This window comes from Ovis aries, chromosome 10 (genome assembly GCF_016772045.2).
Source record: "Ovis aries strain OAR_USU_Benz2616 breed Rambouillet chromosome 10, ARS-UI_Ramb_v3.0, whole genome shotgun sequence".
NCBI lineage: Eukaryota > Metazoa > Chordata > Mammalia > Artiodactyla > Bovidae > Ovis > Ovis aries.
Window position 1 is genome coordinate 74406014 of NC_056063.1, and position 16042 is coordinate 74422055.

The following is a 16042-nucleotide window of genomic DNA, read 5'->3' on the forward strand; positions in this document are numbered from 1 at the left end:
ATTCCTGTCACTTAAGACATGCTCAGGACATGTTTAAAGGAAAAATATTTTTTAAATTATTTTCTTTAAAGTACTGATGTGGTAGCAAATATAATCCAAGTGTATCTACTGTTTAATCTCAGGGTAGGAGTTATGTTCATTTTTCTCAACGCTTCCATCTGATTCTTAATGGAGTTTAACTTTGACTCCAAAAACACTTAAATCTTATGAGTCACTTTCTTTCCTCAAATTCATTTTTAGTGCATTGAAGTCATGGGAGATGGTTGCCTTAATAATGAACACTTTGAAGAGTTGGGTGGTATACTGAAAGCTAAACTTGAAGAACATTTTAAAAACCAAGAATTGCGGCAAGGTAAGTTTTCCACGCCTTTATTTCTGGATGTAATTCTTGACCATTTTTGGCTACCATTTAAAAAGACATTTATTTGGGTGTGTTTTAGTTAAAAGACAAGATGAAGACTATGATGAGCAGGTGGAAGAATCACTACAAGATGAGGTCAGTTACTCCATTTAGAACTTAACATATGTGACCATTTGCATTAATGCTTAATTTTCTGATTCCTCTGACTTCTCCTAAAAGGTACTTCTTAGTAATCTTCAGCAGAAGAATCTGATGTGTGTTTCGTTTATTAGTTTAGAGATTAAGTGGATTGAAGTTGGCTGGTTTGTGTTTTGGGTGCTGTGTGTGCACTTCGTTGCAGTGACCTTACATATAAAAGCCCTTTGGAGTTCCCTCGGATCTTCTACACCCTCTCACAACACTCATCTGTGCCTGCTGGTGCTTTCCCCATCTTGAAGATGAGTGAACTCAAACTCAGATGTTAAGTAATTGCCTAGAGCCACACTGTTGACACTTGTGCTTAAGGCCAGGTCTTTCTGTAACACCAGCGCTCTTTCCCCTGGACCATAGAATTGTGCAAATTCCCCTATAAACAATAGGCGTGTGGTTGACATAATTCTTCACGTTGTTACTCAACTCCTACCATCAGACCACTTGATGCCATCAGCATATGTCAGCTCTGTATGTAGGGTCTGCCATGTGTGGCATGTGGCCATCTGATAGACCCGTGCTGGCTCGTGGGACTCATCCCTGTCCTCGGCAGGTGCTCACCCTGACACGCACATGGTTCCCAGGGATGAGGTGTTGAAAGTAACTGACCCCACATCTCCCCACCATCCCGCTCCAAAACTAGAGATGTCCTAGAAAACAAACAAAACAGTAAAATCGCTCATTTCAGAACTTTGAAATTTGGGATAATCTTTCAACCATCTATTTTAAATATATTCCAAGGGAAGTATTTGCAGTAAGTGCAGTACTTGAATACGCCTTCTGTCTTTCTATTGCCAGACAAGACATCACTGGAGTAACCTCAGTCTCTGGACTCTTGCTATTCTCTTAAGAGAGTGACAAGAAATTTAATTTTCTGTGTTTCTTAGATTTTTTTATAGTAAATGTTAAGAACAGTGAGGACACTTCTTAAATTCATACGTACTTGTTTTAACACATAGTATGCCCACTTGGTTTTTTTCAGGATGATAATGATGTTTATATTTTGACCAAAGTGTCAGACATTTTACACTCAATATTCAGTAGCTACAAGGAGAAAGTGTTACCATGGTTTGAGCAGCTGCTTCCGTTAATTGTCAACCTAATTGTGAGTATTACCTCTTTTTGACAATTATTTTAGATAGTTGACCTGAAAATCTATTACAGCATTTGAAAATTTTAACACTTTCAGGTTAAAATGGATCCTAGAAATCATAGTTTTCACCGTACCTCTTTAATTTACTGAGTTTTTTGCATTGCCTTGGATATTTTCTCAAATGTATGCTTGGAAGTTTACTAATTAGGTTTTCTGTAGTCCAATTAATTTATAATGCAGTCTTAAAAATATACAACTAACTTTTTATTATTTCAGATTATCTATACCCTGCTAAATTAATAAATGGAGACAAAACGGTTACAGGTTTTTGTTTTAAAGTAGACCCTAGAAAATTCAGATTTGATCTTTATTATGTACCACCAGCAATCATAGGTTCTGGATGATAGCATTACATATTCAGTTTTTTAAAATGTATTATAAATTAAAAGCAGTCATTGGATATTTATCCCTTTTTGGCTTTTAATTTTGTGTTTTGTGATATTTAGTAGTACAGTATGTTTTTAAAAATGATTTACGCCCGTGACATCCTGTTGAATCAGAACTATGAAGTTTGCAGCTTTTGCTGTTGCTGTGCTTTTTACATATAGCATTGCCGTTGTCTTTTTGTAAAGTGAATGTTTGTGCATAGATGCTGCTGTCATTCTTCCTCACACTTGGTAGTTTCAGGTGGTGGAAAATCTAGAGTAGTTTGAGGGTTGTTACTCACAAGAGCTGATTGTTGCAGTGTTTATTTTTCATTACCTGTATCAGGAATATCCCTGTGACATGACAGCCACTAGTGAATGTTTGTTTCTTTACAGTCTTCACTCCAGTATCCAAAGCTTAAAAGAATGTCTCTTTTGTAGTGTCCGCATAGACCGTGGCCAGACAGACAGTGGGGACTGTGCATCTTTGATGATGTCATAGAACACTGTAGTCCAGCCTCATTTAAATATGCAGAATATTTCTTGAGGCCGATGCTCCAATATGTATGTGACGGCAGCCCAGAAGTCCGGCAGGCAGCTGCATATGGCCTGGGAGTCATGGCACAGTATGGTGGCGATAACTACCGTCCTTTCTGCACAGGTACTTCTGTTTATCCGGTTACACGCGTTTCACCCTAGACATCCCTGTTAGCCCTGCCTTGCTCTCTGCCCCGACCCTGAAAACAGTATACACTGCTTCCTTCTCATTTCCTTTTGCAAACACCTTACTACAGCACTTAGACATTTACCATCCTTATTCGCATAGTGATGGGAATGAAGTCTGAGTGGGACCAGCACCTCCTTGCCTCACTCCCAGGGTGCAGTTCATCTGGGGCTTGGAGGGCGTGCTTTTAAGGCATGTCTTGGTCTCTGTGAGTTCGACATAGGAGTAGAGCTTGGAGGCTTTTAAAAGCTGTAGTACACTGAGGTGATCGGGAGTGCAAGTCTGGAGGCTGCTGACCTCTTAAGGCCTATGAATTAATGTAGTGCGGCTGGTCCTAAGCACGCTGGGCAAACTCCCTCTCTCCCTGTCATGGTTCTGAAGTCATGAAAACAAAGTGCTCCTTACACTTGAACATTTTCTCACTGTGATTTGTAGCTGGACCAAAAATAATACATTTTTTTGATCATTTGCATGAAAATGAGCCTTGAACTGACTTCTTTGCAAATGCTTGTGTTTTAGAAGCACTTCCACTGCTGGTAAGAGTTATTCAGTCTGCTGATGCTAAGACCAAAGAAAACATCAATGCTACTGAGAACTGCATCTCAGCAGTGGGGAAAATGATGAAGTTCAAGCCTGACTGTGTGAACGTTGAGGAAGTCCTCCCACACTGGCTCTCTTGGCTCCCACTGCATGAGGATAAAGAAGAGGCTGTTCAGACTTTCAGTTATCTTTGCGACCTGATTGAGAGGTAGGCAACGGGACAGGGCAGCCTTTTTTCCTTCCGCTTCATGCAACTTGGTGCTTCCTGTGCATGCCTTTCAGGCGTTCAGGTCCTAATAATGCTGTGTTTATAAATCAGGTTAAGAAGCCTTATCACAGTTAGGAGTACCTTATAATCACATCTAATTTTGAGTTATTTGTGGGATTCAGTTCAACAGATGAGGCATTATAGAATAAGATGTTCAAAAAAGATTCTGTTCTGTCTTCCACCCCATTCATTTTTTAATCCATTCAGTTATTAGCTTTACTGAGGCATCATTGGCATATCATTTATTAATAGAAATGAGATGAAAGAACATGGGTTAGTACTGTTATTTGACCCTCTGAAATACTAGTGTTTTTCTTTGAATTAAAAAACCAGTGGTCTAAGGGAAATATACCAGATGGGCACTCAGGGTCTGGCCCTTGACCTCTGGCGTTATTACTGTTATTTTGTGTCTATGAGTATTGCTAAGAATTAGAACAGTCAGGAGGTTACAAAAGCTATCACATCAAAGTTGTGTCCATTGGTAGTCTGGGCTCTGTCACTATTAACTACTGCTTTTAGTTCATAAATAAATCCAGGGGCTACAACCACTTGTCTCATGGAGTTTGTAGAAATGAGCCAGTGGGTGTATTCCTTCATGCCTAAGTTCTCATTGGTCATGCAAACACTGGAAGTCTCTCACTGAGGACATCATTAAGGAATGCTTCAGAGCCATCGTGGAGACACGCTAACCTGCTCTTGCCTCTGAAGTGGCTCATTCTCCATCATGCTGCTTAATCTTCTCTCTTGGAAATGACTGCTCTGGAATTTTCCTAATGAAAAAGATGAAACTAGTCAGGTTCACTGTTAGGCTTCTTTCCATTAAACTCGGCTGGAACTTATTTCCCAGTTTACTTTTGAAGTGCCCGTACGTCTTTTTGAACTTCAAATTTATTTTAGAAACCATTCTGTAGTATCTAAATAAAATTTATGTTAAGGAACTGTTCTTATATGTATGGTTTACTTGGGAAGAAGCTGCAAAGCTAATCAGGTTTCCTCCTACTGGATTTAAAAGGCAGTTGATTTTAGTGCATAATCATTGTATAAGGAGGGACCTAATAACAGAATTTGGTATTGAGGGAAGGGTATGGGAGAGTATATGAGTGCTTGAGTGATTTTCTATTACAATTTTCATTTATAATTGTTTTCTTCTCTTATTTCAGTAATCACCCAATTGTTCTTGGCCCAAACAATACCAATCTGCCCAAAATATTCAGTATAATCGCAGATGGAGAAATGCACGAGGCAATTAAACATGACGATCCTTGTGCCAAACGTCTGGCCAATGTAGTTCGCCAAGTACAGGTAAGCTGCTTTAGCTAAACTGGGAGAGAAGAACTAAAATGGTTTAGGGGGTTTTTTGTTTAGTTTTGGTTTTCTGTATTTTTTCTATTAGAGGAAGAGAATAGAAATTCAACAAGCTAAGGAAATTTAACTTTTATATTATCTTGTCATCAAGCCTCAAATATATTTTACTTAATATAATCTACCCATATATTCTCATTATCTATTAAAACTGAAACCTTTGTCTTAAATCTGAGATTAGCACATACTCATTATGTTTTCTATATATATGTGAAAACAGAAAGACGACATGTTAATCGTAGTAACTGTCAGCTACCAACGTTGTATAATCGTTTTCCTCCCTAAGTGGATGTGTATAGATAACTTGAACAGGGCATCAAAAGTGTAGCTTTATCAATGTAAAAATGAGAAAGCTTACTGTGAGTGAAACAAACTTCATAGGAATGAAAGGATGTCTTGCTTCTGCAGTGATGCTCATCACTCTCATCTGTTGGAAAGAAAGTATTTTGGCATCCCAGTCTGCCTAATGGTGGTCATGAGAGTACTGCCCAGTGATCGTTTTGCCAAATCTAAATATGTAACGTTGTTCTCTCCTAGACTTCCGGAGGACTGTGGACTGAATGCATAGCGCAGCTCAGTCCCGAGCAGCAGGCAGCCATACAGGAGCTCCTGAACTCTGCCTGAAGGGCCTTACTACCACCACCAGAAAACTAACTCCAAATAAACGTTTACCCTTTTGTTTAGGTTTCTTTGTTTTGTTTTTGAGCAAAAGAGAACGGTAGAGTTGTGTGTAGGCCATTCTTCTGCAAAGCCACAACAGCAGAACGAGAAGCCCTGGGTTTCAGGATGGTGTGTAAGTGGATGTCCCCCACCCGACTACTGAGGAAGTCCCGTGAGCCCTGCAGTAACACTGAAGAGTATTTTTCTATTGGTGTAACCCACCCATGTGAAGGCGAAAGGGAAATAAAATTAATTTTCCTCACTAGATGTAAGGAAACTTAAGACAAAACAGCTTTAATTAAGATCCGTTCCTCAGCATAGATGTGTGTGAAAACAAGTTGCTATACACCTAGTGTTCATTCTGTTAATTGGAGTGTGAGTCTTTTTGTGGGGTAGAAAGAAGCCTTCTACCCAGCAAGCTCATAGATCCAAACATTGAAGAAAAGCTGAAGACAAAAACAACAAGCATGAAAATGTTACTTTACGTCACTTTCGGTCCTTTTCCCTGAAAGGCTTATGCGGTGACTCAGTTTGGAGATGTAACTTTACGTCACTTCCGGTCCTTTTCCCTGAAAGGCTTGTGCAGTGACTCAGTTTGGAGAGCTTTTCGGCTTCCAGCCCTTGAATGTGAAGTATCGTTGGCATGTCTGGCAGTGGTCTCGTTCACTCCTCAATAAACAGCGTTGAAATACGAAAGGAGTTTGTGTAAAAATTCAGTACTGTCTGGCTTTGATTCATTTAATGTTTTTAATATAAGAGTAATATTTTTTAAACTGCTAACAATGGCTCTGAATTTTGTTTCCCCCTGATATTTTCCTCGTGCAATTCAAAGTTAGAAGCATCTAGTTTTTACCATCTTCCACTTTAATTTAAGCTAAGTTATGATACACCTACGCCATTCACAATTGATGTGCAAACTTCAGTCGTTTAAAGCTAGCATTGTTCTTGTTAGAAAAAAAGAATTTGGCTTAGTATTTTTATTGCAAATTGTAATTGCTATGGAGCCACACACAACTTTTAAACTTTTAATTTTATGATAAGTATTATGACTAAAATTATTTACTGATAAATTCAGTAAAATGTGTGAATGTTTTTTTCTTTATGTATTAACCTCATAGCAGTAAATGACTTGCTGTTGTTTCTTTAAGGAATTTTTCTAAGAGGTCTTACTAGATTTCTGTTGAAACTCAAGTGTTAACAATTTTATAGTTTGTACTGAATTTAACCGTGATACAAAAATGAATTTTATGCCTAGATCAGAATTTAAAATTAAAGGTTTTTTTCTTTAAATGATTTGCATTACTTTATTAAAAGTAAATCTGAAATGAAGTAGAAAGTAAAATAAATTATATAAAGATGGATTGGTTGGGAGCAAATACCCTTCATGTGTATTTTGTTTCCAGCCCAGAAGCTTTGGTATCTGGCAGGACAAACACCATGTTGAATGACTTCTCAAGAAGATGATTGCTTTCAGTGGTACCTGTTTGACTCTCTTAATATGGCGGGAGGGGATATTTGAAGCTGCCTAATAGCCTGTCTTCCTGTTGGAGTAAAATGTGGTAGGACAACCCCTCAGTCCTTTCTTAAACAGAATGCTGTTTGGAAAGCTAATTTGTGTAGCGATAGCAATCAACTGGAGCAATTTAGATTTGCCTTTTTTTTTTTTTTTTTTGACACTACTATACTTAAAACATGTTAAAAATGTGGTGTGTGCTCACCTAAGTTGAGATGGAATATGGTCAGAAGATGGCTACATTTTTTTTGGAGAGTCTAGTGTTTGTGGAGGGCTATACTGAGCACTTACTTCAACGTTTTTGGAAAAAGTCAGAAGACATACTCGTCACAGGGGTCTAAGGTCCCTGAAAGACGTAGTTGGGTACAGATCAATCAATTGCAGGTTGACTGCATCCTTCTGCATAGAAATAAATAATTGGAGTTGAACCAAATTAATCAGAGATGTTTGGTTTTAAAGACAGTGTGACATGATCCTGAAATCCAGGGCTTGTAACTAATTGTGACACACAATTCTTAGAAATTACCTGGGGAAACCTTAACACCTCTACAAGATTTTGCCTCTACAATGTGAAAATTCGTCTTTTTTTCTTTTTGTACCAAGTTTAGTGGCCTTGCATGACAGCCAAGAATGGTATATTTATGAATCTGAGCTATTTCTAGAGGAAAAAAATGTGTGTGGCCCTTACATTTTCTGGGTCTTTTGTAACAGAGGGTTAAGCTACGTGCATAAGTGTCAGAAATTTTTAGCATAACTCATTTGGAATATTTTCTTAATGCTGTAAATCTGAAGAAAAGCAAAATTGTCTTAAAGCTCATATGTTTCTGTAATGAGAGTCAACTTGATCGTAACTCTGTAGTTGTCATTTGACTAACAAAACCATCAGTAAATACATAAGCAAATAAACATCCGTGATGCACCTGGTCTCCTGATAAGGGGCAGTGCATACTTGCAGTGCCTTAAGCGTTGTATCCTCGTGATCTCACGTTGAGTGACGGCCTATCTGGAGGGCTAAAGAGCTAAGCTAAACGGTTCACTTAGTAATTAGTGCACCTTCATTCTGCCTACAAGTATTGCATCAAACCATCTGGCTCTCGGCTTGTTCAGTAGAAATCTCTCTGTTCCTCCTAACCCCCTACCTCATAGAAGCCATAGCCAAAATCTTCTTTCATTTCCTCAGCCCTGAAGGTACGAAGCTTTAGAAGGAATTGAATTACCTGCAAGGAGTGGGGTTGGATTTTTACTTCCAACACTTGAACTGACCAGATAGGGTGTTAGAACCATCCTGGACTGACTGACTCCCCCCTCCCCTCCAATTTTCCCTTGCACAATCTGTAATCCTGACAGTCAGCTGCTGGACAATATTTGGTCATGTTTTTTCTGTGTATGTTGTATGTTTGAGTGGATGAATACAAACTCTTTGAAGATAAACTGTAGCTCAGTTACTCATTTCTAAGAAATCCCAAAGCAGTGTGATCTTAGTTTTTGTGTAAAATACCACAAAAATTATTTACAAAAAAAAATTCCAGTTAGAGTAGCAGAATATTGTTGTGAAATGTTTAGACAGTACTTAACGGGTGTGCCAGTAGACTACAGAAACAAGATGGGCCGTCATGCCTGACAACTGATTAAAACCTTTGGGTTCCAGAATCTCAGGGTACACGGTACATGTGCTGAGACTCCAGACAGGCTAATAACTTCAGTATGTTGCCTTCTCTTTAAAACGGGAATAAAATAGTACCCACCTTATAGAAAACTGAATTGAGTTTAGAAGTCAGGCTTGGTATTAGCTGTCATTTACATTTTCATTTTTTCAAAAGTATTTTTTTGCAAATTCCTTGAAGAGCCTCAGCATTGTGAGGCAGTTGTGAAAAGGATCAACATCTTTGCAGAGTCAGCGGAGTGGTACCAGGAGTGTGTCTGGCCGATGGAAATGGGATTTTACTTGCTCAGCACCAAGTGGCTGGTGTTTGGAGATGTGTGTGTGTGGCACAACCCCTAAAGCCACCCATTACTGTGTCTGCACTGCGACCTCAAAACGAAGAGCTTGCCCTTGATAAGGGAACACACTTGAAGCTTTAGGTGGTTCTGTCCACCAGACCAGGGACTCTTGCCCTTCCGGTGACTGCCGCCCCTGCAGGAGGAGGTCTCCATGGTGGCCATCCAGAGGTGGGCAGCCTGACCCCACTGTCACCAGTCGACCCTTGGGAAGCTCTTCCGCCTCTCTGTGCCTCAGTGCTCACTTGGAAGCTGTCCATCTGGGCATTCCAACAAACTGCACCAGACACTGAAGTCTGACCTCTGCTGTCACTGAAAAGCCTTCCCTGAGCGGAAGCGGTCTCTCCAGGTCTCTCCTCCACAGGCTGTGTGGCAGATTGCCCATGTGGGATCCCTCTTTTAGGGCAACCAGTGGCTGCTGCTTTCCACTATCTTGCACACACTCCTGGATTTCCTCTAACCCCTCTCCCCTTGGGGGCTTCCCTGGTGGCTCGGACGGTAAAGAATCTGCCCACAGTGTGGGAGGCCCAGGTTCAATCCCTGGTTTGGAAAGAACCCCTGGAGAAGGAAATGGCAAACCCATTCCAGGATTCTTGCCTGGAGGATTCCATGGGCGGAGGAGCCTGGCGGGCTAGAGTCCATGGGCTGGCAGACAGTCGGACAGAACTAAACAGCTAACGCTTGAACTACTTTCACTGCTCTCCCCTTGGAGGAAAATTATAAACAGCCATTGAAATGAAGTAGATCCCCCTTTGATCAGGAAATAGTGAAAGAATGTTTATAGGGTTACAACCCTGTTGCATCTTCTTACTAAAAAACACACATTGAAAGTTCATTATTAAAAGGCCAGAAAAGATAGTTCTACTTTGGGAAAAACAGCCCGTCAGTGTTGCCATGCTTGTGAACTGGGTCTTATGGGGAATGGTTACCACTACTACGAATGATCAATAAGCCGTAAGGCAGATAAGCTATTCTTATGGCTGCTGTCTCAAGACGAATCACCAATTCGGAGACATTATAATGCACTGAAATAACCGCGTCTTAAAAGAGCAGTTAGTGAAGGTGCATAAGTGGAATGGAGGTTGTGCTTGAGGACACTTTTTAGTGTCAGAAAAGGGATTGCTACTCCTTCCAAAGTTAGAAACCTCAAGGGCCCGGTCAGCAGAAGCAGAGTGAGGGGCACCTCCCTGGCCCTCAGACCTGCCATTCACCCTTTGGCAACTTGCTTTACCCACACAGCCTGCCCACCTCCAACACAGCAGCCAGTTCCTGGAAGTCACTCCCGAAGGCCTGCAAAACTGCTCAGCCAGCCAGGCCCGAGCCCATCCCCACATCTGACTGGTCACCATCCCTTTCCGTCCCAACTCTTCCCACCTGATGAGCCCTAGACCCACAGGCTTCCTGCCTGAAAACCACTGTTTCCACCTGAAGGTAGGGTCTTTCCCTCTGCCCGCTCCTGCTTTCTTACACAGTATACAGAGAGCATTTGCATCCGGATGGCTCAAAGGTCAAGATGGGATGTTTGCAATGAACCAGGTCGAGGTAAGAAGCAAATGCTCCCCCCATGAAAGTGAAAGTGCTCAGTAATGCTTTCATATGGGAAGCATTTGCTTCTTACCTGGACGGTCTATTGCAAACATCCCATCTTTACTTTTGAGCTATCTGGATGTTGTTTAGTTGCTAAGTCTCATCCACCTCTGGCAACCCCATGGACTGTAGCCTGCCAGGCTCCTCTGTCCATGGGATTTCCCAGGCAAGATTACCGGAGAGGGTGGCCATGCCCTCCTCCAGAGGATCTTCCCAGCCCAGGGATCAAACCTGCGTCTGCTGCTCGGCAGGCATATTCTTTACCTCTGAGCCACCAGTGAAGCCCATGCTGCTGCTGCTGGGGCTGCTAAGTTGCTTCAGTCACGTCCGACTCTGTGCGACCCCATGGACTGCGGCCCACCAGGCTCCTCCGTCCATGGGATTTTCCAGGCAAGAGTACTGGAGTGGGGTGCCATTGCCTTCTCCGAGGGAAGCCCATAGATTACCTTATTTCCAAATAGTTTCTTCTGGGTGCTCCAACGGCTTCCTCTGATTGGTGTGTGGTGGAAGGTGGTGGTGAGGATTGGACGGAATCCTGTAACCACAGTGTAACATGCCTGGGGAACTCCAGTAGTGGCTGTTACTTGACAGCTGCATCCAGGCCTCGGGGGCCAGTCCCCAGTCAGGCAGACATTCCAGATACCAACAGAAGTTGAGAGTCTGTTAGCAATCGGAGCTTCCTGCTTCTGAACACTTTGCTGGAAATATTATGGAAAAAAGCACTGACATATTTTCTCAATTCAGGTGGTAGGAGCAAATGGATAAGTAAGGGATGCTCTCTGCCTTTAGTTCTCATACGTCACAAAAATATGTGGGTATTTTGAGAAAGGGGCCCAAATTCTCGAGTCTTAATTTCCTTTTTGAATCACTTAAATTGTACAAAAAGGGCCACCTGCACCTGGTTCAAAATTTAAGGTTTATAAAACATTATTCGGTGAAAAGTCTCTTCCCACACTTTCTCCTCGGCCACCTCCACCTAGTTCTACTCACAAGGAGAACTTGGTCCCTCCAGAACATTTTTGCTTGATGCAATTCATAACCACCTTCTGGAAGGAAATTAGCATCCCTGATGAAAATGCAGACATGTCTTTCTGTGGATATGAATCTCAGGTTAAGAACTACTCTGAGAAACTGCCCACCCTCCTAGGTAACCTAGCCTGAGTTCTTTAAAACATTTGGTTATCCTCTCCGCCGCCCCCCCACCCCCCACCCCCTGCCATTAAGTCAATAGTGATTATCTACCCTCTTTTTTTCTTTTTTTCTTTTGGCCTCTAAATACCTCTGCTATGAAAGAAATTTTTTAAATTGGCCAACTCAAGGTCTGTGCCCTTGCAATACATGTATAATAAAGTTCCCACATAACTAAATTATCCAAAAATTATTTTTTAAAACATTCTCAGAAGGAAAAATTGTCTATTTCAATGTATCCTTCCAGGGTGATAAACATTCACATGCGTCTTTGGAATAAAATTACCGTCATTTTGGTTAGGAATTAATTATCAATATTGAACTTTGTTAAAGATGGAGGTCAAATGTCTCTTGTCCTTTCCAATACATGAGGATATATAAAGTAGTATGTGCAGTGCTGGTTACCATCAAAATTTTAAAACTAGCTCATTATATGGATTTAGAACCTCATTTCATCTTAAACTAAGTGACATCTGGCCAAAATCCTTTTATACAAAATCAGCATAAAAAGTTCCACTCTCTTTGGGGAGCATATTTTCAAGAATGCATTTTCCTAAATTAATTGTCTCATCATTTATTTCATCTTTTTTAAATTTAATAACACTGTTCTGTTTTTAATGTATTTTGTGATTGCATGCTGTTTTAATAGCAAATGATATCAGTCTGTGTTTCATTCATAGTAGTAATTTAAAATTTTCCTTTAAAAAGTCACTGAGTGGATTTTTTAAATTATAATGTTAACAGAGGCACAATTGCTTTGAAGTATGGCAAGTACATGGACAGTATTCATGAGTGAAGTTCAGGAAACACTTTTTCTTAGATGAGGTTTGCAACACAATTGTATAGGTCCAAGAAGCTTTGTTCTACTTGATTTGAAGAAATACAGTGTGGTAATTATTCTGTCACATTAGATGAACAAAAGCCAGCAAGAAGAATATGGCTCAGCCAGTGAGACACTTGGAGGTATGAATCAGAGGAGAACAGGAGAATTGCATAGGTTGGTTGGGGTTGGGGGGGCAGGTTACTTTTCATTTTGAAATAATTTTCAAAGACAAAAACTCCCAGGTATCTTTTATCCATGTTTTAAAATACTGTGACATTTTCTGACTCCCCTGAGAGTGACAAAGACTCTCCTTAACCCAAGTTCTAATCAGACTCCTTTCAGTTGTTTCCCTCACCTTGCTGTTGTTCAGTTGCTCAGTCGTGTCTGCCTCTTTGTGACCCCATGGACTTCAGCACACCAGGCTTCCCTATCCTTCACCATCTCCTGGAGCTTGCTCAAACTCATGTCTGTTGAGTCAGTGATGCTATCCAACCATCTCATCCTCTGTTGTCCCTTTCTCCTCCCACCTTCAATCTTTCCCAGCATCAGGGTCTTTTCTAATGAGTCAGTCCTTCAAATCAGGTGGCCAAAGTATTCGAGCTTCAGCTTCAGCATCAATCCTTCCAATGAATATTCAGGACTGATTTCCTTTAGGATGGACTGGTTGGATCTCCTTGCAGTCCAAGGGACTCTCAAGAGTCTTTTCCAACACCACAGTTTAAAAGCATCAATTCTTTTGATAGAGAATATAAAGACCTTTGACTATAAAGACCTTTGTTGGCAAAGTAATGTCTCTGCTTTTAATATGCTGTCTAGGTTGGTCATAGCTTTTCTTCCAAGGAGCAAGCATCTAATTTCACGGCTGCAGTCACCATCTGCAGTGATTTTGGAGCCTAAGAAAATAAAGTCTCTCACTTTTTCCATTGTTTTCCTATTTATTTGCCATGAAATGATGGTACCAGATGTCATGATCTCAGTTTTTTGACTGTTGAGTTTTAAGCTAACTTTTCACTCTCCTCTTTCACTTTCATCAAGAGGCTTAGTTCCTCTTCACTTTCTGCCATAAGGGTGGTGTCATCTGCATATCTGAGGTTATTGATATTTCTCCTGACAGTCTTGATTTCCAGCTTGTGCTTCATCCAGCCCAGCGTTTCGCATGATGTACTCTGCATATAAGTTAAGTAAGCAGGGTGACAATATACAGCCTTGATGTACTCCTTTCCCAATTTGGAACCAGTCTATTGTTCCATGTCCAGTTCTAACTGTTGCTTCTTGACCTGCATACAGATTTCTCAGGAAGCAGGTAAGGTGGTTCCTTCATCTAGGGTTTGACTTTTCAGACTGCCGTGCTTGTCTCTGCATTATCCAGTCTTAGCAAGAATCCTGCCAAGTCTGCTTAGCCACCCTCTAAACAGCCACATACAGTATTTGCCTTTCTCTGTCTGACTTAGTTCACTAAGCACAATACTCTCTAGCTCCATCCATCTGCAAATGGCAGAATTTCATTCTCTTTTTTTTTACGGCTTTGCAATATTTCAATTTCTATGTGTGCTACATCTTTATTCATCCATCTGTTGATGTACACTTGGGTTGCTTCCATATCTTGTCTATTGTAAATAATGCTACTGTGAACATTGGGTACACCTATCTTTTCAAATTAGTGATTTCATTTTCCTTGGATGTAAATCCAGGAGTGGGGTTGCTGGATCATATGCTAATTCTGTTGTTAATGTATTGAAGACCCTCCGTGCTGTTCTGCACACTGGCTGCACTGATTGACATCCCCACCAGCGCTGTGCGAGGGTTTCCTTTTCTCCAACATTTAAGCATGGACTTCACAGTCAGACCAGGCTGGATTTGAAAGGTGCTCAGTCACGTCTCACTCTTTGCGACCCCATGGACTATACAGTCCATGGTATTCTCTAGGCCAGAATGCTGAAGTGGGTAGCCTTTCCCCTCTCTCAGGGGATCTTCCCAACCCAGGGATCAAACCCAGGTCTCCCTCATTGCAGGCAGATTCTTTACCAGCTGAGCCACAAGGGAAGCCCAAGAATACTGGAGTGGATAGCCTATCCTTTCTCCAGCAGATTTTCCCGACCCAGGAATCAAACCAGGGTCTCCTGCATTGCAGGTGGATTCTTTACCAACTGAGCTATCAGGGAAGCCCTATTTGAATTGCAGGTATCCTCTTTATTAGTTGTGTGGTTTGGAAAATGCATTTGGCATCATAACCTCTCTACCTCAATTTGCTCATTGTGAAACAGGGAGATACCTGCTCTGCTGGGTCTCTGAGAACTCAGTGAGGTCAGGCGTGCAGACATTCTGATGAAGGTTGGGCGCCCCCCATCCCTCCCACAGATACATTATGCCTGTGGAACCTGAAGGGGACCTGTTCACAGCAGTTTACAAATAACTTAAAACACCTTTTCGAAATTTGACCTTTCACAATGTCTAGTAAATTCTTTTATTGGCGAGCAAAAATTGAGTTGATAGGTTGGTGGACAATAAAATAATCAAAATTGAATTTATTCTGACAAATGAATACTGTAGGTATCTTTTAAATTTTATTTATTTATCTGTCTTTTGGGTGTGTTGGGTCTTCACTACTCGGGCAAGCTTTTCTCTAGTTTCAGCGAGCAGGGCACAAGGGCTTAAAGGCGTGTGGGATCCTCCAGAACCAGGATCGAACCTGTGTCTACTGCACTGGCAGGCAGATTCTTTACCACTGAGCCTCCAGGGAAGTCCCTGTGGATATCTTAGAGTCTAAAAACATTTGAAAAAAAGGTATCGCTGGTACTCCTTGGTGGTCCAGTAGTTAAGACTCTGTGTTTTCACTGCAGAGGACGTAGATTCAGACCCTGGTTGGGGAACTATGATGTTGCAAGCTGCATGGTTTGACCCCCTCAAAAAGAAACTCTTTGGGTTCTTTGTTTTTTCTCTTTTACCTTAAAATGTACACAAAACATATTTGAAAGATACATCATCCTTGAATTTTGCTCAATGGAAAGTAAAGAGTCATCCCATGAAATAAATGTCTGGAAGATAAGATTACTGGTTTTTGTTTGTTCGTTCTTGTCTGTTTTTGGCTGTGCTGGGTCTTCATTGCGGTGCAGGCTTCTCATTGTGGGGGCGTCTCTCGTCGTGGTGCACGTGCTCTAGGCGTGTGGGTGTCAGGAGTTGTGACTCGTGGGCTCTCAAGCTCAGGTTCAGTAGCTGTGGAGCACAGGCTTAGCTGCTCCGAGGCGTGTGGGATTTTCCCAGAGCAGGGATCGAACCCCTGTCCCCTGCACTGGCAGGCGGACTCTTCACCC

General features: G+C 41.3%; 1 protein-coding gene across 1 annotated transcript in view; it reads left to right on the top strand.

Annotated features, from left to right (window-relative positions):
* IPO5 (importin 5) overlaps positions 1–6318 on the top strand; it is a 41262-nt gene extending 34944 nt beyond the window's left edge. The window contains exons 20-26 of the mRNA XM_004012211.5: positions 241–352; positions 441–496; positions 1533–1655; positions 2510–2729; positions 3312–3540; positions 4761–4902; positions 5500–6318. Of these exons, the coding sequence (XP_004012260.2) occupies positions 241–352; positions 441–496; positions 1533–1655; positions 2510–2729; positions 3312–3540; positions 4761–4902; positions 5500–5586 (969 nt within the window). The 3' untranslated portion in view covers positions 5587–6318. The remainder of the gene's footprint in view (positions 1–240; positions 353–440; positions 497–1532; positions 1656–2509; positions 2730–3311; positions 3541–4760; positions 4903–5499) is intronic.
* Positions 6319–16042: the final 9724 nt, after the last annotated feature.